The sequence below is a fragment of the Sinocyclocheilus rhinocerous genome, unplaced genomic scaffold (assembly GCF_001515625.1).
Source record: "Sinocyclocheilus rhinocerous isolate Xijiao unplaced genomic scaffold, SAMN03320098_v1.1 scaffold2061, whole genome shotgun sequence".
NCBI lineage: Eukaryota > Metazoa > Chordata > Actinopteri > Cypriniformes > Cyprinidae > Sinocyclocheilus > Sinocyclocheilus rhinocerous.
This window is the reverse complement of record NW_015633531.1, coordinates 16,650-41,843: the sequence shown is the minus strand read 5'-3', so window position 1 is coordinate 41,843 and position 25,194 is coordinate 16,650. Positions and strand designations below refer to the sequence as shown.

At 33.2% G+C, this 25,194-nt stretch overlaps 1 protein-coding gene and 1 pseudogene across 3 annotated transcripts; one reads left to right on the top strand and one right to left on the bottom strand.

Annotated features, from left to right (window-relative positions):
• Window positions 1–2,389, top strand: part of LOC107744223 (gamma-tubulin complex component 6-like) — a 21,608-nt pseudogene extending 19,219 nt beyond the window's left edge.
• A 3,707-nt stretch (window positions 2,390–6,096) lies between these two features.
• On the bottom strand, window positions 6,097–22,357 carry LOC107744219 (adaptor protein, phosphotyrosine interaction, PH domain and leucine zipper containing 2). Of its 3 annotated transcripts, none has more exons than XM_016557743.1 (21): window positions 22,226–22,357; window positions 21,058–21,156; window positions 19,739–19,798; window positions 19,569–19,640; window positions 18,798–18,885; window positions 17,907–17,948; window positions 17,751–17,807; window positions 17,375–17,523; window positions 15,904–15,986; window positions 15,676–15,828; window positions 15,399–15,587; window positions 11,765–11,807; window positions 11,574–11,630; window positions 10,560–10,654; window positions 10,301–10,450; window positions 10,087–10,142; window positions 9,063–9,237; window positions 8,946–8,982; window positions 8,709–8,861; window positions 8,583–8,630; window positions 6,097–7,010 (listed from the first exon to the last, which is right to left on the bottom strand). In XM_016557743.1, the coding sequence occupies exons 1-21, from the start codon at window positions 22,280–22,282 to the stop codon at window positions 6,879–6,881; spliced, it is 1,995 nt and encodes a 664-aa protein (XP_016413229.1). In that variant the 5' UTR covers window positions 22,283–22,357; the 3' UTR covers window positions 6,097–6,878. The 3 variants fall into 3 exon arrangements, with proteins under 3 accessions (XP_016413229.1, XP_016413230.1, XP_016413231.1); XM_016557744.1 differs by lacking the exon at window positions 15,399–15,587 and adding an exon at window positions 14,271–14,459; XM_016557745.1 differs by lacking the exon at window positions 17,751–17,807 and adding an exon at window positions 17,600–17,658 and having other exon boundaries at window positions 17,375–17,521.
• Window positions 22,358–25,194: the final 2,837 nt, after the last annotated feature.

Below are 25,194 nucleotides of genomic sequence, written 5' to 3'. Positions count from 1 at the left end.
TGTATAATAATGTATGTATATATATTTATATATATATATATATGATTTCTGTTGGTCATACACTAAGTGAATCCACTGTGGTTAATGTTTTCATATTGTTTGTATTTGTAATGTTGTAATGCAGCGCCCCCTAGTGAGCTGTTCTTGACTGTCTGCCTGGGCTCTGGAACTGGGATCGTCTCCTAAAGAGAGTCCAGAGGATCGCTATCTTCTCAGCCTGGCCTCACAGTACCAGGACTCCTACGGTCTGATGAGTGAGTACCGGACCGCCTGCCTTCATCATGACCCACTAGAGCTTTCTCTCTTTCTGTCAGAAACTGAGAGGTTTGTGTTGTCGTTCCTGCTCTAGCTGCGGAGCTGCTGCTGCAGGTGACTCGGGGTCCGAACGGCCTTCCTGTCGACCCGTCCCTGCACCGTGCCACCGACGCCACTGCTGTTCAGCTCAGCAAGATGATGCCACTTCCTGTTCTCATGAAACACTCCGTTACAACACCACTCATTACACAGTATGTAGATTAGAGCTGGGTCAAAAAAGAAAAACAATTCTGGTTTATCACAGTCTTTATTTGAACTATGCAGCTTCGCTTATTAAAATCTCAACATTTAGTGTGTAAATCATACTTCCAAATGAAGAACTCTTGTGTGAGTCGATTTATTTTTGCTTTTTATTTATACCTTTGGCATGAAAGAGTCTTTGTTGGTTCAGAGCAAAACAAACAGCATGATGTAGCATCAATGTAGTGATATTCAAGAAAGAATGACTTTTATGAGCCTGTTCTTTGAATTTGTGAGGCAAGTTATTGGTTTGAATCAGGGTTATTATATTTAAGTAAAACTGAAACCAAGATTAAAACCATTTTTGTTACTTAAAACATTTTTCAATATTTTAAGTTGTTTATTTTATTTAAGCTAGTTGCAAAGACATTTATCATTTACATTTAGTTTAACAATGTACTAAAATAACTGACTAAAGTTGAAAAAATGATGAAAAAATAATATAGACGTATTAAAAAACAACTAAAAATGAAAAAAGACAACAAAATTACTAAAAATGTGTGTGTGTGTGTGTGTGTATATATATATATATATATATATGTGTGTGTGTGTGTGTATTTTAGTCTTTTAGTATGTGGTTCTAGTATAGTAGTATGTTATTCATTCAAATATATATTAAAAACATCAAAAATATAAATGAAAATTTATACATTTATTATATACATATCTAAATAATATACATATTTTTGAAGTATTGTATTCATTCAAAAATATATTTAAAAAACATCAAAAATATAAATGACAATACAATTAAACTGACAAAAAATATACAATTTTAAACTGATTTTTTAAATTCATGTTTAAAAACGTAGTTAAATGCAACAATAATTTTGATAAATTAGGTGATTGGGTACTTAGGCCAGTTTACATTGTAACTGAAATACATTTTCAAATCAAATCAAAATCCAAATTGAATTGCGAAATCAGTTGCAATATCCAGCCCTAATGTAAACCCCATAAGCAACAGAGAAATGTACATTTAAAAAAAAAAAAAAGTACATTTAAAACTCTCTCTCTCTCTCTCGCAGTGTGTCTATGGTAAATAAGGCCGTGGTGGATTATTTCTTCGTGGAGTTGGGTGTGGGGAAGCACTTTTGAGACTCTCAGGCATTTCCTGTTGATGGAGGATGGAGAGTTTGCCCTCTCTCTCAGCGATCAGCTCTTTGAGAAGGTCTGAGTGCAGTTTTTACACAAAATCAGATTGCAAATTACAAATTAAACATCTAAAAGATTATATCTTGACGTCTCTTGCTGAATTAACCGTGCCGCATAATGAGGTCATGTGACGTAAGTGTAGCATACTACTGTTGGAAATGCTTATCACTGTGTGTTGTGTTTAGCTGGGCAGTGGTCAGACGCCCGGTGAGCTGCTGACCCCGCTGGTGTTGAACTCCATTCTCAATAAGGCTTTACAGTACAGTGTTCACGGCGACAGCGAGCTGGTGGCCCACTTCACGTTGGTGCTGCGATACCTCCCTGAGATCTTCCATCCTCACGCACCAGACTCGCTGAACTGTCTCGAGCTCCGCTACAAGGTCAGAGACGCCCACTGTGTTAATTTCTTCAGTTTCTGATGCAATACTCTCGTAATCTCTCTCTCTCGTTCTGCCTGTAGGTGGACTGGCTGGTGAATATCGTCATCACGGACAGCTGTCTGAACAAGTACAACAGACTCTTCTCCTTCCTGCTGCAGCTCAAACACATGGTGTGGTCCCTCCGAGACGTCTGGTTTCACCTCAAGAGGACGGGTGAGATTTCTGCCCCGCTTTCTTTTTCCGCCCCTCATTATACACCCAGAAAATGTATGAAACTCTTCACAGATTGTCGGCGCTGATAGCCTAGTGGTTATTGCGCGACATACAGCACAGCTGTGCTCACGGCGACCCGAGTTCGATTCCCGTCTCTAGGTCCTTTGCCGATCCCGCCTCCCTCTCTCCACCCAATACTTTCCTGTCTGCTCTCAACAGTCTTTATCTAATAAAAAGGCATAAAAGTCTTTTAAGTTCCGCGGGCAGCTGATCGCACAGCCCTGGGAGGTCCAGCAGGGAGAGCCGGTGCATCCCAGTTTCATCGCCATGCAGCAGTCCTACAACACCTTCAAGTATTAAGGCTGATTTATACTTCTGCGTCGGGCCTACGTCGTAGGCTATGCGTCAGTTTTCATTTATACTTCTGCGTCATTGTCCGCTGCTGTTTTGCGGTGTTGGTAAATTCACCACTTAATTTTGAGTTAAAATATGTTGTTGTAACTTGCGTTACTGAGATTGTAACGAGTAATAATATTACCCAAATTTTATTAGTAATGCGTTATATTACTGCGTTACAGCTAAACGTAATATACTACTGTAATATTATTACTTTTGTAATGCGTTACTCCCAACACTGTATATATATATACACACACAATCATGCTGCACGTATCAGAAGTTCCTAAGGCGCGATTAGCGCTCACACTACATGCGCACCGCGCTCTGGCCCACCTCTTCCAACCAAGCCAGGGACGGCTAAACGAACCACGGTACGTGGCACGGAGCGATCACACTAGTCAAACGAACTGGGCTTTGAGGGTCAAACGCGCTCGGACACGGTTAAGATTGCCTAGTGTGAACACACCCTTATTCTCCCGCATCCCGCACACACGAGTCTCTACCCACCCGCACACGCACTCGCCCATCAAGTGTTGTCCCGCGCCGCACTCTGTTGCGTTGGGTCCCGCGATAGTGCAGGTCTCTACTCGGGAAGGTGCCTGTTACAATGTTATGGTCGAGGCTCTGGACTCTGAGCATAACGTTTTTATAGAAAATATTTTATAGTTTGTTATAGAAAAAAGTTATAGCAAATAGCTTGTTTTATATTTAATTTGATTACATTAATGTTATAAGTTGAAATTTACAATAAATATTTTAACTACTATGTAAAAGAAATACTGCTGTAAAAAAAAAAGCACCTTATTTGTTTAAAGTGTTTGCAAACCAAATGTTATTGCACTTTTGTTCATATAGCAGTACTTTTAAATGAAAAAAGTGTGCAATACACTACTTTTGAATTCATTATTGAATTTTGTGCATAACAATATGATTAATCGCGAATAAAAATTTTAATCGTTGCCCAGCACTAATATATATAAAATTTAATTTTAAACAAAACATTTTTTGAAATATTTTCTTAACATATAAACAAACAAACAAACAAAAAATAAATAAATATAAACGTATATGTTTGCATGTATTTTGTTTTTTAATTAGGGCAGTAGTTTTTCCCAGTTTTTTTTTATATATACACTAAACATTTTTTATTAAACAAAATTTTTTTTATTTTGACATCAAAAATATTAATATTTTGTATTTACTCGTGTTTCTATTGTAACATTTTTAAAACTGTAACAGTTTATTAGCATTTATTTATTAGCATGATCTGCAGCAATACCTGGAAAACATACAGTACATGACAACTATAAATTCATACCCTTTTGCTTTTGCTTACTGTGCAAAACATAACAGATTTATCACGTTCAGCCCATCCATACCGAAGAGCATCTCAATTAATTCAGACTTCTCTTGAAAATCTATTGCCAACTTTTTTGTGGCAAATTAAACCACCCATCCCACGAAAATATCTCTTTATTATTGCTGTCATATGCACAATTTTTTTTTGCAAGACATGGGGCTGCTGTAAAACTAACCAGATGGTGCAGTCTTTAGAAAACCTGGCTAAATAAATACTGCATTGTTGCCAACAAAGTCATCACAAATACAGCTTGTTCTCCAGCAGAGATTCACACAGAGATTCCTGTCAGAATGTATATAATGACGATTTGTTAATCTAATGAATAACTGATTTGTTAAATCAAATGAAAAATTGTGTGTTTGATTGGTCCAGACGCTACACCACAATCGCAATGTGTTTGACTGACAAACTCAAAGCTTAACATCATTTCCTGTTGTGATGTGTGCACTGACACTTTTCTCCACAGAGGCTAAACTATTTCATTTTAAGATTCCAGTCTCACAACTCGTAAAGGAAGTTAGAAATGGTCCCAAAGCTTTATTAGAGTTTTACATTCTGAGCAGAGCTGAATCTAACACCAATAACTGCTGCACATCCATTCACGTTCATGAATGTTTTTATTTTTTGTCATGCTAAAGCTCAGCGCAGGTTACACTTCAGATGGTTACTGAGGCATATTAGAGTTAGAGAAACACTTCAGGATCAGTTTGAGTCGCTCCAGCACAATAAATGTAAACAGTTCAATGTCATTCACTAGCAAACCACTTGCAGGAACTTGAGTTCAACACACAGTCAGAACCGTCAGATCAAACAAACGATGACAGATAAATGAGTGTTTAATAAAGCGCTGATCCATCTTCTCAGACAGGAAATACTGAGGGGGAAAAAGCCTTTCAGCGTTTGAAAAATGATTTAATTTTGTTACCAGACTCACCCTGAGATTAATTTTTCCACAGAATGAATGTTAAAATATATGCATTTGTTTTTCCATCTACAGGATGGGTCCGAATTTCAGTTAATGTGTTCACTGTATTTTCTAGGCTATCAAATGTAAACAGACAACAGGAAGTAAACTCATGCTAGTGGTTTTAAATTAGTGTTTTAAAAGCAATCTAAATTGCATGTTTTTAAAAAATATTAAAACCAAAAATATAGAGAAATAAGTGTAATTTTGTTTGGCATTCTGCTGAATCCCAATCTGCACACAACATAAATGTGAAGTACATATATCTAGCAAGTCGAAAATCGCACCTTTTTTAACCATAATATCTGCATGTAAGCATTAGCATCTAACTGAATTAGCTTTTTAAGTTACCTTAAAGGAAAATTAGTTGAAAATTTGCTCTCCCTCAGGCAATCGAAGATGTAGATGAATTTTTTTTCTTCATCAGAACAGATCTGGAGAAATGTAGCATTGCATCACTTGCTTAGCAATGGATGCTCTGCAGTGAATGGGTGACGTCAGAATGAGAGTCTAAACAGCTGATAAAAACATCACAATAATCCACAAGTAATCCACATCACTCCAGTCCATCAGTTAACATTAATAACTAAAGTGTGATATTGCTTTATTTAAAGGGGTCAGGCCAATCACAACGCACTGGATAGCTGGCCAATCAGAGCACACCTCGCTTTTCAGACCGATGAGCTTTTCAGAAAGGCAGGGCTTAGAGGAGAAACAATAATGTACAGTATGTGGAAAATAGTGTTTTTTGAACCTTAAACCGCATAAACACATTTCATTACACCAATACACAAAATAATGTTCTTTTTAGCAGCATCATATGACCCCTTTAACATCTTGTGAAGTGAAAAACGCGTCATTTTGACGGCACCCATTCACTGCAGAGGATCCATTGGTGAGCAAGTGATGTAATGCTACATTTCTCCAAATCTGTTCTGATGAAGAAACAAACTCATCTACATCTTGGATGAGTACATTTTTAGCTAATTTTAATTTTTGGGTGAATTATTAATTAACGTTTATGTTCATGCATTCAGAAATTTTACCAAGAACAACACAAATGTCTTTTCTGAAGCAGTATTAGCATGCATGAATGCATATTTCAAAACTTCGCTAATCTTGCATACTAAATAGTTGCTAGTATGCAAATTGGGATTCATACCAGTTTTGCAAAACTTAATTAAAAACAGCATCACAATTAAAGTATAATGGTAGCTTAATGGAATGTAAATGATTATGAAAATCAGCATTTAATGTCAGATGCAATGAAGTAAGAAAGTGCAAATAAATGTTCAGGTTTCATGGTTGTTTGCTTATGTAGTGTGAGAAATCTGAAACCTTCCTGTATTATAGGCAACAGATTCAACTATTATTAAAAAATTGGTTTGTAGCTGAAACGGCATCTGACATTATTAAACCATTTTAACAGTAATCAAGTTTAAATGACAAATCGATGCAAGAAAAGACTTTTCTTAAAGTGACAGTATACCCAAAAATGAAAACGGAGTTGCTTTTTTCCCACACAAAGAAACTGAAACATTAATTTACACTACTGAACTCCAAAACGTACCATTAAAGTATAATAAAATTGGTTTGTAGTACTCGAGCACTATATTCAGAGTCATGCAATACCCTTGCATGAGGAACAAACCAAATCTCAAGCCGTTATTCACTGGAGAAACGGTGAGAATTTTCATTTTTGGGTGAATTATTCCTTTAGCTTGTAAACTCGTGTCTGATGGATTAAAGCAAGCCTTTAACCTTCATCATGAGCATGTAGTCTGTCTGGAGATGTGAGGGGAGGACAGGAGAACAGCAGCAGGAAACGTGTGTGTGTGTGTGTGTGTTCAGATCAGGCCTCTGACTCCTGCTCGTCCGGTCCGGCTGCTTCCGCTTCGTCTCCCGTCTCGCTCTCCAGCAGCAAAAACTTGCCATCGTTTGTCAGGGGCATCGACTTCATCAGCTGTGCCAGAGCTTCAGGGTCCTGAAGAACAGATGGACAACAGCTGAGGTTAAAGTCAAGAAAATCACATACAATTATCAGTGCATGCTTTCATAAAAATATTTGCGCAACCTATGATTAAAATGTAGTAAGTACACTTCTATTTTATATAATATTACTATTATGAATGTATTAATATTAATACATTTAATATAATAGATTATACCAATATATTCTTATTTTAATTAAGAACAAGTATTAATTATATTGCAGTAATTTAACATAATGGAACTATTTATAAATCTAAATATTATTAATACATATATTAAGAATATATTAGAATATTATATTAAATTTAGTTGATTTTAAAAACAAGCACATATGTAAATTATAATAGGTTTAATCACTATTGATAAAAATTAATACATATGAAAGAATATTCATATTGTCTTTGAGAGAGGCGGGGCATAGAGGACCTACAATAATGTACAGTATTTGAAAAATAATGTGTTTTTTGAACATTAAAGCATGTCAACATATTCTGTTACACCAAATACACAAAATAATGATCTTTAAAAAAGCATCATATGACCCCTTTAAATATTTTTAAATAAAATTTTTACATTTTTAATATTACTATCATTCAATACATCACTATTGATAAAAATGGATATTAATACATTAAATATAGTACACTAACATTCTTAATATTTTTTTATTTTAAAATATTTGTATTTTTTTTATTTAATGTGGAATTAATATGGTTTTTCAAAGAATACCATGGTAAACATACTGGTTATCTTTTGTTAGTGTTTGCTTTCACAGTGATATTGTACAGAATAATATTTTGCATAAAATTTATATAATTTAATATGAAATATAAAAATATTTTAATAAAATACATAATGTATTATTTGAATTATGTTGCATATATATATAAAAGGGCTGTCAGTCGATTAATTAATTGCAAAATAAATTTGACTGTGAAAATACCCACAAAAGATTATTTAAAGCTATTTTTGTGTTAAATGAGAAAGTATCAAGTAGACATTACAAATTGTAGCTTTAAAAAATAAATATTTTACTTGATTCAAAATAAAATGTATTACACAAACATTTAGGCTGCAACAGCCTAACATAAACTATGGAACATAGAAGATAATTTGAGAAACATCTCAGTATTTTTTGTTATAATATTATATATTGTTTTGACTTACAATGAAAGTCATTAGTAACCAAAACAGCTTTGTAAAAAAATCAGCACTCGTGTGATATATATATAAATATGAGACAAAACTCATACAGGGGCATTTTTTGCACCAATATCTTGAATTTTAGGGCATAACTGCATTTATGGAGTTGTTGCTCTGCATCATATTTGTCAACTGTATGAAGTGTAAGATGATGTACAGGTCTGGGGCCAGTGCGTTAACTGCGTTAAAATATTTTAATTGTGTTATTTTTTCATAACTAATTAAGTGAACGCGTTAAACTGACAGCCCTAATATACACGCACACATATATATAGCAGCACAATAACAGACATTAAATTAGTGTGATTTATGTTTGGAATGGTATATTTTAATCTCTGGACTTCAGATATTGTGGTTTTACCTTCTTTGCCTCAGAGATCTCCTTCCCCAGGTTTATTGTGTAACAAATCTGAGGAGAAACAGCAAAAAGTCAAGCGTTAATCTGATATTAAATGTAAGTGTTATGGTTCATGGTCTGCAGACGGACCTTCTCTCCTTCAGTGTTGCTCTCAAACACGAACACGCTGAAGGAGGGCTGATCCTCGCCTCCGTCGCTCCAGTCGCTCCCCTGCAGGACATAGCCCATCAGCCTGCTGTTCTCCTGATGGGCGGCAAACTGAGTCACGTCCTTCAGCTGGAACTGACAAACACACACAACTGAGATGCTTCTGCTGTCGATGTCTGGCTTCAGTGAGCGCAGTCTTATTAATACATCAACACTTACACTGATTTTGGTGACTTGTGTCTGTGGCTCGATCAATCTGTTGACGGACACAAAAACAGTTTTGAGCATCCTGTACAAATGTAAATATGTGAATCAGAGGTGAGACGGCAGACGCACCTGATGCAGCTACTGGTGACCATCAGGTGGGATTCGGTGGTTTTGAAGATGTTGTGAATTGCACGAGCGGCGAGAACCTGCCTCATGGCTTCATAGATCACTTCCTGTGTGTGACCGGCCCGAACAGCCATCGAACCCAAGAACCGCACGGCAAACACCTGCTGCAGGAGCGAATCTGGGATATTTTACAGAAAAGAAAAGGAAAAAGAAAAGCCTATTTTAGGAAAATAACATTTAATAAGCTCATTATCATACTGTGATATATATATACATTTTGGAATATATATATTACAAAATATATTTATATTAATATAAAGGCATATAATAATAAAACATTAATATATTAGACATTAAAATATTAAATTAAGAATATATTAAAATATAAAGTAATTATAAATATACAGTGTATATATATATTTTTTTATATATTAGACTAAAATATTCTTCATTTTTTATTAGTCATTAGTTTTACTTTAAGTTTTTCTATTTTTTTAAATAGTCATTTTTAATACAATCATTTATATATACTATTTTTTTTAAATATAGAAAATGTATAAAAACTAGGTGTAAAATATTTACAATATTTTATATATTGCTAAGTTACTCAATGCTCACATTATTATTTTTTTATTATTTTAAATATACATATAAAACATGTACAATTAAAAAAGTATTTATATTAAATATAATACGTAATCATTTAATTTACTAAACTTCACTGAAACCATGGATCAATTAATAGATAGATGCCATAATGTAACAGTAAAAAAAAATAGACAATGTATAAAAACATATATATAAAAATGTATAATATAAATTAAAATAAACCACTTTAACTGATAATAAAATAATTTATACATATATTTTAATATTAAATTATATATATACTATATTTTGCCTTTATTTAATTTCAAACCATAATAAGGAACTAATTCCACATTATTAGCAGTATATTTTTGGTATTTTCATGGTACATGTACAAAGTAGTACTCTTTGTTTGCTAGCTGAAATGGGCTCGTCTCACCGTGTGTGTCTGAAGCGCCGTCATCATCCTCCGTCTCACCGAAGGGGTTTGTGCGTCTGACAGAAAACAAGCAGTTAAAACTGAGCAGAGACAGTAAAGCTATAAACACACTGTAAAACACACAAACACAGCCCATAAAATGATACATCTACATAAACACTTTACAAAAGGGTCATAAAGTCTCCGTGTGTTCAGGTGGTTTTTGACCTCTGACCTCGCTCCAGCTCGGTTCTGGTCCAGGAACTCAGACGCAGGCAGCACAATGTCAAACTGGATTGGTGTTCCTGGGACAATCAGATCTTCAGGCTCTAGGGTCGTCGGGGGTTTCTGAGGCTCTCTAGAGGTCACACCGCCTGGTTTCGCTCTACAGATGAGGAAAAACAGGATTCTAAATCAAATCATTTAGAAAGATCTATTCAAAGATTTTAATAAACTATAAGTGCATGTGTTTAGTCTTCATGAAATGTTCGTACCGGTCAGGGTTTGGAGAACCCTCTGCTCTCTTCTCAAAGCTGGTGATGGGCGTCACAGCCTGGAGGGCCGTCTGATGCAACCTGATCGCCACAGCCTGAAAACAACACACACACACACACAGATTCACTCAGTGCTCACAGTAGGTGTCTGATACAGACAAAAAATTATTAAAATAAATAATAATAAATAAATAAATATATTTTTCAATACAGTTAAAATTGTTTTGCCATTAACTAAAAAAAATATTTTATAAATATTTTGTTTATATACCATGCAGTTGCTAGGATGTTGTGATTCACTCAGTGCACACATAATAAAAAATATAAATTTTAAGTGTGTGTGTGTGTGCATATGTATATATATATATATATATATGTACATACAAATAAAAAAATTGTATGACTGGTATTTAATTTTGACAGTGTATATATTTTAATAGTGTGTGTTTATGTATATATATATATATATATACACATACAAAAAACGCAACAACTAGGGCTGAACGATTTTGGAAAATAATCAAATTGATATAAAAATTCTAAATATACATATTAAAATATAAAAATTGTAATATATGTGTATATATTAATAATATACAATATATTAATAAAAAATTGTATGGCTTTGTATTTAACTCTCAGTTTAATTTTGAGAAACAATGCCTTATATATATATATATACACACATATACACACATGTATATATATAAAAAATGCAACAAAAATGTGTGTGTGTGTGTATATATAAAACATACAATACATTTTTTAATTGTAATATTTTGTTTACATATGTTTAGCCTTCATTTAATTAAAAATTAATTAATACTAAATTATTATTTGCATATTCATTTACCTTCTAGTTGTTAGGATGCTACTAAGTTATTCACATTATGTATTTGATTATAAAATATATATTGCTAGGATATTTGTTTACCATGGTATAATTGCTATAATCTGGTTAGGTAACTGAAAGCACTCTTTATGACAGACAGACAGACAGACTGACAGACATACCTCAGGATTGTCAGTTAGATAAATTTGTCTGGAAATGTTGTTGAGGGTGCAAATCCACTGTGGAGAAAGATAAAAGAAGTGTACAGAAAGAATGGACATTTATAATGCATGTAGTATTAATCGATCTATAATTAAGAGAGTTGGTTTAAGAGTGTATTTTTTAAAGCATCTTTACTGAAGCGTGTAAATACCTCTTCATATTCTTTCTTACTCTCAGCCTGAAGAATCAGAGACCTGGAAACAGAGAGAGAGATGGTGACGACACTGATGACTGCCGGCTGCTGTTTGTTATCACGTCAGTGTGAACCCAGGAGTAATGATCAGATCTTCTTCCATTAACACAGCAGACAGGAGCAGAGATCAGCTCCACATCAGGACATCATTAAGCCCCGTTTAATCATTCAGCAGGAAACTGATTTTGAAGGTGTGCCGCTGATGGAGGTGAGAGGAAACCCACGACTCACTGAGATGTGTACGTTACTTCAGCACTATCAGACATATTTTTGGATATATTTAACATAACGGCTGGATTTAATGTATCGAGTTGGATATAACCTGCAGTTATACGAGTGAGCGAATTGAAACTCAAAATCGAATTACTTTATTCTAATGATATAGTGATGTTAACTGACATTTATGCATTTGGCAGATACTTGTTCAATATTTATGTTTATGTTATTTATGTCTTTATCCAAGAAATCTGGATCTTGATATTTTATTCTGATACTTTTCTTGAAATTTATTCAGTTTAATTTGGAGAAACAATGCCTTTAATTCCAAAAAAATAATGATTTTATTCTCAAAATACAGTGAGTTCATTCTTGCCATTTTATTTAATTTTATTTCACAAAATACAACAAGTCTAGTCGTTTAATCACATATTAGATATTATGTTTACTATTACTTAAGGTCCTTGCACACTGAGTGCGAAATTTCCATTTGCGTTTTTTCATTTGTTTTCGTATTCGTCATCCTTTCCTATCAAAACGCTTGCTACGGATGCGAAAACGCAGAAAGTCGAACCTGATCCGAATTTTTTATGACGGACGAAAGTTTCGGAGGCAGTGTGTAAACGTGATTGACACAATGTGAGGTCATATTTATTTTTTAACGTGCGAAAATTTCGGACTTAGTGTGCAATGACCTTTACTGTTTACAAATGCGAGTAATAATAATTACTATAATTTTATATTTACGTTTGTATTTGTCATATATATATATATATATATATATATATATAGACACACACATACATATATATATATTTATAAATATGTGTGTGTTACATATATTTTAACATGTGAAATATGTATATAATATATCTAATATAATATTTATATTAGAAATATATGGAAATAAATTAATATAACAAAGTTAGAAAATTATTTTACTTAAAGGCACAATATGTAAGATTTTCGTAATAAAATATCCAAAAACTACTTGCACAGTGTGATATATTTCATGCAGTTGTGTACTTACGTTATCCCAAAAGTTCCCAAGGATTTGTAAATCAATAGAAATTCCCATTTTAAATAATAAATCGTCCCTGGTCATTGTCGCCTATCAATGACGTAATATCCGCATATAAATGCTGCTGTACAGTTAAACTAAATCCATTACGGCTGTCGCGAATAAAGTGAAAGTGAAAATTTTAAGTGTTGACCGCAGCATTAAATTTAGACCTGCTCAATGTTGCGCCATGATTTTTTTTACGCGTTTTTACAGTGTTGCGCATTATAACCAATCACAGATGAGTCAGCTGAGCTTATGAATGCAATGGCCAATCAGAGGCGTTCAGATGAGTTTTTGTTCACTGCACGCCTCGCTGACTGAATTCAGCTCTCACGCGAATTCTCTCATCATAAACAACAAAGTGCGGATGTATGTATGATGCAAGAGATTCATTCATAAAACCGTGTATAGACAGCTTTACTGATTATAAGGGGAGTTTTTTGAGAGTGCTTAAACTCGCGCTAGACCAAAGTCAGTCATAATGTTCTTTGACCGTGTAAATGTTCTTTGCTTGCTTTCTCTGTATAATTTATTGCGTTTAAATAACTGTGGAAGGTACAGGTAATAAAAAAAAAAAAAATGAATTACCTCATCTGTGAACATCCTCCTTCATAGCTATATATCAAGCTTCACCTTTGTTATTGTTTTGAAAATGCGACCTCTAGCGGCGAAAACTTACATATTGTGCAAATTAATATAGAAACAAAAAATTCCACACACTACGCCAGCTTGCAAAAAATATCTCCCTGACATTTTATTAAAAGCAAAATATAATCATTAAAATGTATGAAATGTTTAATTTAATTTTTTTTTATTAAATTAAACTTTTATTATTTTATAATATGTATGTAGTATATATAGTCTGAAATATAGTTTTTAAAAAGTTACATTTTATATATATTTATATATATACACATATATACATTAAATCTTAAATAATTACATATAGTTTAATTATTTACTACACAATTATACATAATATCAATATTTTATAATATGTATGTAGTATATGTAATATAGTTGTAAAAAAGTTAAATTTAATATCTCTAGTTTGATGTCCCCAAATCATCAACAAAAACATTCACTGTTAGCAGCCTGGGAACTTTGAGCTGACAGATAAAGCCTGACTTTAGACCGCTCAGACACACACACACACACACACACACACACACACAGTCTCCGTACGTTTTGCCATTGGGTGAAGTGATCTGGAAGCAGTAGCGGCGGTCCTCACACTCGATGGCCATGACAGAACTGTTGTCCAGATCCAGAACCATCCCGCCTGCCACGGCACCCCGCGGCTGACACATCAGATTACCCCCCTGCGTGAAGAAAAACAAGCGGTCCCACGCCGTCGTCACCAGACCCGTCTTACTGCAGGACACAGAGACTTCAGCATGTTAAACTAGACACGTCACCGGCCCGCTTTCATCAAACCCCACAGACATACACTGATCCGTACTTCCTGATGTTGAGGTAACCGGCTTTCTGGATGAGGGCGCGATTCACGGGGACCTGATCATGATCCGGCATGTAGACAGTGTCATCCACGGACAGGAGCTCTCTCTGAGACGAACGCATGACCTCTGCTTCCACCTCTAACTGAGACTCAATACTGTCCCACAGACAGACACAGCAGTCAATCACAGCCAATCAATGATCAATCACAGAAATCAGTCCGCTCCTTTACCTCTGATTCATGCTAGAAACTGAGCTTAGAAAACTGTCCATCTTCTTCGACACCAGCTCCATCCCCTTCTTAAAGAAATGTATCTGTGGAAAACAGATATTCGGCTATATTGAGAATAATGCACACAAATAACACTTACTTTGAAGCAAAAAGTCATGAGAGGTGTTGCATTAGTCATTTTTAGCACACATAAGTGCATGTTGCAAAGAAACACAAACTTGAATGATTTATTGCTTTTAAAAAGCAGCTGTAACAATATAATAAAAAGACATAACTGAAGAAAAATAAATTCATATTTATATTACCAATGTCTAAAAGATGCCAAGCAAATAAAATAGCATTTTTGAAATCATTTTAATATGTAAATATAATATTAAATCATATAGAATTATATATAGTTTAATTATTTATTACATAATTAAACAATTTCAATATTTAATAAGATTTATAATATAGTTAAAAAAAAAAAAGTTCCACCTAGTATCTCTTGTTTGATGCCCCCAATTCATCTACAAAAACACTCACTGTAGCAGCCTGGGACCTTTATGAGCTGACAGATAAAGCCTGACTTGAGACCACAAACACTAGTTTGGCAGATTCAGACACAAGCACAGTCTCCATACGTTTTGCCGTTGGGTGAAGTGATCTGGAAGCAGTAGCGGCGGTCCTCACACTCGATGGCCATGACAGAACTGTTGTCTAGATCCAGGACCATCCCACCTGCCACCGCGCCCCGCGGCTGACACATCAGGTTACCGCCCTGCGTGAAGAAGAACAAGCGGTCCCACGCCGTCGTCACCAGACCCGTCTTACTGCAGGACACAGAGACTTCAGCATGTTAAACTAGACACGTCACCGGCCCGCTTTCATCAAACCCCACAGACATACACTGATCCGTACTTCCTGATGTTGAGGTAACCGGCTTTCTGGATGAGGGCGCGATTCACGGGGACCTGATCATGATCCGGCATGTAGACAGTGTCATCCACGGACAGGAGCTCTCTCTGAGACGAACGCATGACCTCTGCTTCCACCTCTAACTGAGACTCAATACTGTCCCACAGACAGACACAGCAGTCAATCACAGCCAATCAATGATCAATCACAGAAATCAGTCCGCTCCTTTACCTCTGATTCATGCTAGAAACTGAGCTTAGAAAACTGTCCATCTTCTTCGACACCAGCTCCATCCCCTTCTTAAAGAAATGTATCTGTGGAAAACAGATATTCGGCTATATTGAGAATAATGCACACAAATAACACTTACTTTGAAGCAAAAAGTCATGAGAGGTGTTGCATTAGTCATTTTTAGCACACATAAGTGCATGTTGCAAAGAAACACAAACTTGAATGATTTATTGCTTTTAAAAAGCAGCTGTAACAATATAATAAAAAGACATAACTGAAGAAAAATAAATTCATATTTATATTACCAATGTCTAAAAGATGCCAAGCAAATAAAATAGCATTTTTGAAATCATTTTAATATGTAATATAAATATTATACCTTTATTATTAAATTTAAAAAAATAATGTGTCTACTTAGAATTTAATACATCAAAAGCACACAATGTTTCAGAAATAACTAATATTATTAAAATAAATAGCAAAATTAATCTAAAAAGCAAACAAAATACTGTATTTGATTTTTGTTTTAAATAAAGTGTAATATAAATAATACAATAACTTTATTTTTCAAAATAAAATAATTATTACATGTGTCTACTTGGTTTTTAATTTGATGTTCCAGAAATAACTTAATTCATATTTACAAAAAAAAATTCATATTAATCTAAAAGATACCAAGCAAATAAAAAAATGAAATTTTAATAAGCAATATAAATAATATACTATTTTTTTGTATTCATTTTACAAATTTATTTGACTAATTTTTTATTTATTTTTGTAAAAATGTGTCTACTTAGAATTTAATATAATGAATAACTGAATTTTAAATACCAATATAAATCTTAAAAAACAAAATTGTGCTCTTGAAATTGTAGTGAAGTGTAATAAATAATATTAGTGTAATATAAATAATATTATTAAATAATACTATTATATATTAATATATTAAAAAATTTTTTAATTGTAATATGGTGTTCTCAAAATAACTGAATATTAAAATAAGTATTAACAATAATCTAAAAACACAACAAATAAAATTATAATTTAGAAATTATTTTTTTTAAATGACAATTTTATTATTAGAAATACAACCATTTGTTTTTAAATTTGTCAACTTGGAATTTAATATAATTAAAAAGGCACCAATATTCAAGAAATAACTGGATTGATATTAATACTGACATAAATGATACTATTAAAAATACCAAGCAAATAAAATGAAATATCTTTAAATGTGTCCAATTGGAATTTACATGGCTGTTAAAAATTTTACTAAATATTTTTTCATATATATCATGAAGTATATTGTTATTGATCAACATTTTTGAGAATATGAACTATTTCTTCATACAGCCCACCGCTAGACTACATGTATTAATTGATGTGTGCTCCCAAAATTCAACAGCTTTCACATGTAGCTGATCCATGAAAGAGTGCAGCAGTGATTGAGGGCTAGTTGAGCGTGTCAGACCTGAGCGTGTGTGTATCCCAGCATGGGCTCCAGCATGGCCACTCTCTTCCTGTACTGCAGCGCGTTCAGAGCACAATAATACTGCATCGCGGCCTGATGCTGCTTCCTGCGGCAATACGCCACCTCTCTCACCACCTCGGCTTTTATCTGTCCACACACAAACACATTTAACTGCTCCATACCGGATCCTAATTCATGTCTTTCATATATCATATTAATATTTACCTTTTCATTTTCTCTCTTTTTAGGTAAACGACTATATTTCACCATGGCAGCTTCATGCTCTGAAGAGACAAAGAGAGACAGAAAGAGTGCATTTCATTTATCATATAGCTTAGAAATATTTTTCTTTCATCCATTATTAATAAAGATGAATTTTCATTTTCTCTCTTTTTAGGTAAACGACTATATTTCACCATGGCAGCTTCATGCTCTGAAGAGACAAAGAGAGACAGAAAAAGTGCATTTCATTTAGCATAGAAATATTTTAGTTTCGTCCATTATTAATTAAGAGACATTATGAACCTCATACCATCACTGGCGATGCCGAATATCTCCTTCAACGTGCTGATCTCTGAAAACAAACACAAACAAGCACTCTTTAAAATCTGCTTGACTTTATATTGAGATCTGATTACCTGACACTGGGATCAAGGGATCATAGAACAGGATATTCACTTTTAAAAAACATAAAAAGAAAAAAAGACAGGTACAAGAGTCTTAAAGGTACAGTAACACAAGCATTTAAACAGAGATTGTGAGAAACGCTCACGAAATTATAAACACTGGTTGGAATATAAAAAAATTACTCCACTCATATTTATATAAATATTAATATTCATCTAAATGATACCAAGAAAAAAAAACAGCATTACTGTTTTAATAAGTGATATGAATAATACAACAATTTTATTATTAATTTTTTGTCTTAGAATTTAACGATCAAAGACATCAATGTTCAAGAAATAAATTATGATTAAATTAATTATAATGTAACAATGACAATCGATATTAATATTAATCTAAAAAACAAGCAGACAAAATATATTTACTATAATATAAATAAATATTATAATTTTTTGTTTTTTATTAAAAAATCATGTATCATTCAATTTGTCTGCTTGAAATTTAGTATGATGTTTAAGAAACAACTTGAATTAATATTAACATAAAAAAATTTACATTATTCTAAAAACACGAGCAAATTAAATAGTATTTTTTAAATTATTATTTTGACACTTTTGAAAAATCCGTAAAAATACATATCATAAAATGCATATCTAAACAGTCTAAAAAAAGAATAAAATAAACAATGATTGTAAGAGAAAATGTTAAAACGTTAAAAAAACATACATTCTATAAATGAATGAATAATGAAATAAAACAGAATGAAAGCAGATGATCTTTAAGGTGAGTGTTGTACCTGTAAGGTCCTTCTCTCTGAATTGCACCATGGGAAACACCATCTTGTCTGCAATCTGAGTTGCCAGTTCAGCGTGCAGAGAGTTCAGCTAGAGAGATAATATTAATACTGTAAAAATTATGTTATTTAAATATTTAGAAGCTATTAGTGTGCTGTGTGTGGACTAGGCTTGCCGCGATAGACGGTGTTGACGGTGATACCGGTGTTAAGCCACAACACTGGTTATGTCACTTGCCCACTGCGGCAAAGTGAAAGTAAAATGCGCACGGCGCTTTTAAGCTATTTAAAAGCGAAGGAAAGCGAGGAAAAGAGGGAAAATTCAAACGAACTAAAAACGAGCAATTGCTTTACACCGAATTGCCGCTATTTGAAAGTGAAAGTAAAATGGGCACGCAGCTTTTACAAGCTATTTAAAAGCAAAGGAAAGCGAGGAAGAGCCCCCGCCCCCGCGGTGATACCGGTATTACCGGTATTGTCACACGTCGATTAACCGGTGGGAAAATTTCCTTCCGTCACAACCCTAGTGTGGACTATACAAAAAAATGTAATTGTCACACTGTGAATTTTTGCTGCTTTGATCTAGATAATATTAAAAATTCTGCAGTTGAAGGTTATGTGATCAGGTGATCTTGCCATCTTGGCAAACATCAAACAACCTGCATGAGAACCAACCCAGAACACCTGCCACACGACTGATGGCCTCGCTCTGACCGAGAGACCCTGCGCTCTCTCTCTCTCTCTCTCACACACACTCTGCAGGCGTCTTCTCACCTCTTCCACGCTTTTGGTGAAGTGCTGTAAAGTGTTGATCACCTCTTCGTCGCCCTTTGCCAGAGCAAAATTCTGCGCCCACAAAGCGTCAGGTCAGATTGATCAGTAACACATGTGTTAACACATGATCAGTAACACAACCATTCATGACTGCTAATGCAACTGCTTACCTGTTTCTCATATTCCAAGAGCTGCTTAGAAAGCTGTTCTGTCGCCAGAGCCATTTCATTCTGCAGAAAATTCATTTAGTCAAATGCAGAATCAGAGCTGCTATGAGGTGAAGTCTTATACTAACACAAACAGATCTGAAATCTGAACATATACACACTGCGGGAACTTTGTGTGTAATTAAAGTTGAATTTAAAATAAAATCATTAAAATAATCATTTTAAATTATTTATTTATATTATTTATTCATTTATTTATATTTGCCAAAGATTAAATGAAATCTGAATATAAATGTAAACCCAAAAATATAGTTAAAAATCTAAATATACAGAAATAAATCTATCAAATGTATTAATATATAAATAATCAATGTTTATAACTATTCACAATTTACATTAAGGTATTTAGAATTATAAATATAAATTCAGAATATAGCTTAAACTTTTAAATATTTAGGATTTATAACTATATATTCAGATTTACATCTATATATTGATGGCTTATATTTACACATTTACAGTTATATCTATATATTCAGAATTTCCATTTTTATATCGAGTTATAACTACATACACAAATTTACATTTCTATTTTTAGACTTATAACTACATATTCAGATTTACATTTCTATTCAGATCTAAATCTGTGTATATTCAGATTTGCATCTATATATTTAAGATTTACATTGATATATTCCAAGATATAATTACATATTCAAATGTAAAAAGAAATATTTAAATTTACAGTCATATGTTTAGAATTATAACTTAATATTCAGAATTTGAAAAGATATATTAAGATTATATAATTATTTCGGTGTATATATTCAGATTTACATTTATATATTCCAAGTTATAATTACATATTCAGATCAAATAAATATTCAAATTTATAGTTATGTATTTAGAATTGTAACTTCATATTCAGGATTTTAAAATACATATTTAGATTTCATATAATTATTTCCTGCGTATTTAAATTGAAAGTCACAGTTTATTAATTTCACATTCATAATGTGCCATATATTATTATGGATAACAGAATATTAAGTTAAAAATAATGTAGGGCGGGACCTGAGTTTGTCCTTTAGGATTTGATTGGATAGTAAATGTTATGCTGTGATACTATTGGTTATTATTTTCCACACCCCTGTGGCCTTGCTGACATCATCAGAAAACAAAATGTGTTTCACCGGTGGAAAAAACGATTATAAAAACAAACTTTTATCTTTAAAATAACACGCACTGATGATTCATGCACAACAAACTGAACATTTATTTAAAAATACAGTCAGCTGAAGTCGATGTGAGCGTGTGTGTACCTGTGCTCCAAACACTCTTTGCATGGACTGGAGCAGCTGGTTCGTGTAGTTAGTGAGCGTGCCTGCATCCTCTTCAAACACACTGAGCAAGGACCGCGTCTGCAAACACAGGACGCATACAATTCTCCATATTCACACAGTGTCAGATGTGCTAAATGAACCCAATAAGCATTTGTGCAGCGTGAAGCATGCTGGGTGTATCCACAGGTGTGTTCTGTCAGGGATCATGACAGACTTTTGGGTGTGTTTCCAATGCAAACAAAGCGAGCGACGGGGCGGACACCATCTGTGGGTTCATACTCTCCAGCACAGAGCATTATGGGGTATGACTCATAACTCCAACTTATAAAGTAAATCATTACTTCACTGACAATATCTCAAGTATGTGGGAGAGGCTTCACGCTTTTGAACTGCTATAAAATAACATGCAAATTAGGCCTAATTATGACTTTTGCATAGGCAGTAATAATGAAAACCTGTTGCAAGACAATGCAATGCATGAAACAATGTTATATCAACGTTTAGCAAACGTTTTTGTGTGTGTGTGTGTGTGTCTGTGGGTTTCACTGGATGCCTCAGACGTGTCAGTTGCTGATCTGATGCTGAATATCATTTGGTGTTGTTTCTGACCTGACGTTTTTGATTTGATACTCAGATTTGATACTAATAATGTATGAGGATCAGACTTGTGTGGGTTGGACCACTTAAACAACATCTCACTCCTCCCATACAGGCCCCTTCATTTACAACTCCACTGCTAGCAACACATTTGCAACTTTAAAACGTCAAAGCTGAAAATAAGACGCGCGTTTGTAGCGTCAGATGCACGTATGTTTGACGCGCGTCTCTCATGTTCATAAAATATGATCAACATACGTGCAGGATGCGTCTCGTCTATGGCGCTTATGTGAGAATAAAAGGCTTTAAAAATTAGCCATACATGCAATTAGATGAACTAAACGAGCTGAGGTGATTCTCCGCTTAATAGTGCACTTAAATTTAATCTAAAACTATGTTTTGTTTTGATTAGCTGCCACATAAACGCTGCGACCAGCGACATACGCGCGTCTCGACAGCCGCATCATCCGGTTTGCAACGCTAATCACACAAAGCCAAACAGTTATGAGTACTAAAGCATTGAACAAAGGTCCAGTAAACGGATTTTTACCTGCGGACTGTCTTGCAAGGCCTCCTCGAGTAATAATTTGTGGTGTACGGCCGGCATCTTTCGCGTCGGAGACGGTGGGAACAGAATACAGGGATGAGGACTACATTTCCCAGCATGCTGCTGCTCGGAGACGATCCGGAACTGCTTTGGTTGCATGCTGGGAAATGCAGTCCTATTTTAGTGGAATTGAATCTGCTGCAAAAATACACATAAATATAGCGCCATAAATAGTAATTTAAAAAGTATTTTATCATTTGGAAATCAAATCATATGTAATATCTCAAAGGGGAAGATAAAGTGTGTTTTTTTCTTCACTTTTGAGTCGGAAAGCTTGCTAACTTCTATCCAACAATACTCTCTGCTAGACTACACTGGTGTTTTGTCTCCCATTTAAAGTTTGAAGGTATATTCGTAGATAGATTGATTTAATTTATCTTATATAATAAATATTTGTATACATATATTTTTTATAGACCTATTTTTATATGAGACATATAGAAGCAGTAAAATGTGGAACATAATTTAATGCATCAGTTCCACATTTACAGTATTTTCGTGATCTGGGCTGCGTTTCCCAAAAGCATCGTAAGCCTAAGCTGATCGTAGCTCCATTGGTTTCAATGGGTCTATGATGTACTTAAGCTTTCGATGCTTTTGGGAAACGCAGCCCTGGTTGGTTTTCATTTGAGATTATTACATCATTCTCAGTTCACAATAAGCCTAGTGAACATCACTACAAAGAGGAACTCCTATTTTGTCCACTTCCTGATCAAAAGTGTGTTTGCATCTCTGCATCATGTGCTACGGTGCATGAGGAAGTTCGGGAGACTCCGGTGGCCCCTGAGAGGCTCCTGCCGCTGTCATAACAAACATCTCTTTGTTAACACCTCAAGGCTGAGCACTCGTGCTCCCAGTTCTTGAAACTCAGAAACCAACGTCTGTGTGTCCTCCGTTTGTCATCGGCCCAAACGATATCTAACTAGATTTCTGAAAAACAGAGATAGACTGACAGACAAGACAGATGAAAGGATTTGAACAGGCCTTACTTTCTTCAGAGTCCTTGTGTTGATGTTGGTGAGTGTCTCTATTGAGTTTCTCTCCAGGGCTGAGCGGTTTTATGGATAAAACAGAGATGTATTTCAGCAGAGAATGACTGATGTTTATTATCCAGAAATAAAAGAGTGCTTGTGTGGGGGGACGGTGGTTTTTGGCATGACACTTGATGACTTTCTGCTTTTGGCATGTCATTTTTTCAGGGTTTCTGTAATGTTCAGGTCAGGTTTTATGAGCTGGACACACAATCAACCCTTAACCACTGCAGTGCTTTTCAGTGGCAGCTGAAACTGTACCGCCTTTAATATTTTTTGTCATTTTGTATTTTGCATTATTTCTAATATAATAAAAAAAAATCACAACATAGTTAGCATTGTCACCATATGAAACTGCCTGTCACAAAAACATCAAGCGATTTTGTACATTTGTATCAGACTTATGTAAAGAAAAAAACGTGATATCTTAATTATATACAATTATTTTAAATGTTAATTATTTTAAATAATAATTGTATTGTTTTTTTTTATTAAATATTTAATAATTTGTATCCATTTTATTGTTTTATAATTTCTTGCTTTTAGTTTTTACTGTTTTTATTTTTCCTATTTTACTTATTTTGTTAAATATTTTCACATTCTGACCTATGAATATTTATTTGAATGTAAATTACATTAAATATAATTACATCTCTACAAAACTGTATTGCATATCTGTTCATTTTTATTCATTTAATGTGCTAATTTTAATTATTTTCTATTAATTATTCATTTTAATATTTAATCATAAATATATGTTTTTATTAAATATTTACTAATTTGTATCCATTTTATTAATAGACGTTTTACTATTTCTTGCTTGCTTTTTACTGTTTTTTTATTTGTCCAATTTTATTTATTAAAAATAATTGTCAAGTTCTGACCTGCAAAGGTATTTTTTGTTTAGAATTACTTTTATATAAAAAAATAATATCATTCTAAATATAATTAGGCTTTTTGATTCATTGCATTACATTTTTATTCAGTGTATGTTTTATTTATTAAGTTTTATTAATCTTAATCATAAATATATTATTAATATTTCTTGCTTTTTTTACTGGTTTTATTTGTTCAATGTTTATAATGTTCTGAAATGTGAATATATTTACTAAATTGTTTTTGTTTTAATGAATTATACATGTAAATAATTTCTATTAAATATAATCACATCACTTTTTATTCCTTGTACATTGTTATTAATTTTATTGTATATTACTTAATTTTTAATAAATATTTTTATTTTGCATGCTTGTTTTTTACGGTTTGTATTAGTCCTATTTTATTTACTTAGTTAAAATATTATAATATACTGACCTGTGAAGATTTAACTTTTTTTAATAATTATTTATATGTAAATAATAAATGTATATTCTTTATATTAAATATTTATTACATTTCAGACCTATTAATATATTTACTGAATTGTTTATATTTTAAAAATAAATAATTCATTTAAATTGTACATTAATTTGTCATTTTCACATTATAAATATACATTTACATTATATATATTATTTACTTCCTGCTTTTAACTGTTTTTATTAGTCCTGTTTTATTTAGTTAGGTAAAATATTCTAAGCTGTGAAGACCTTTTAATAATTTGTATGTAAATTACACATGTAAACTCTTCATATTAAATATTTATTAAAATTCTGACCTGTGAATATATTTAATTGATTATTGTTTATTTAATTTTTAATGGTTAATAAATTGAAATTGTACATTCATTTGTAAACTATACATTATAAAAGTAAATTATTGACATTAAATATATTATTTACAGCTTGCTTTTACCGTTTTTATTTATCCTATTTTATTTATTTTGTTAAAATATTTGTACATTCTGACCTGTCAGGAGTTCCTGCAAACTCATGCAAAACC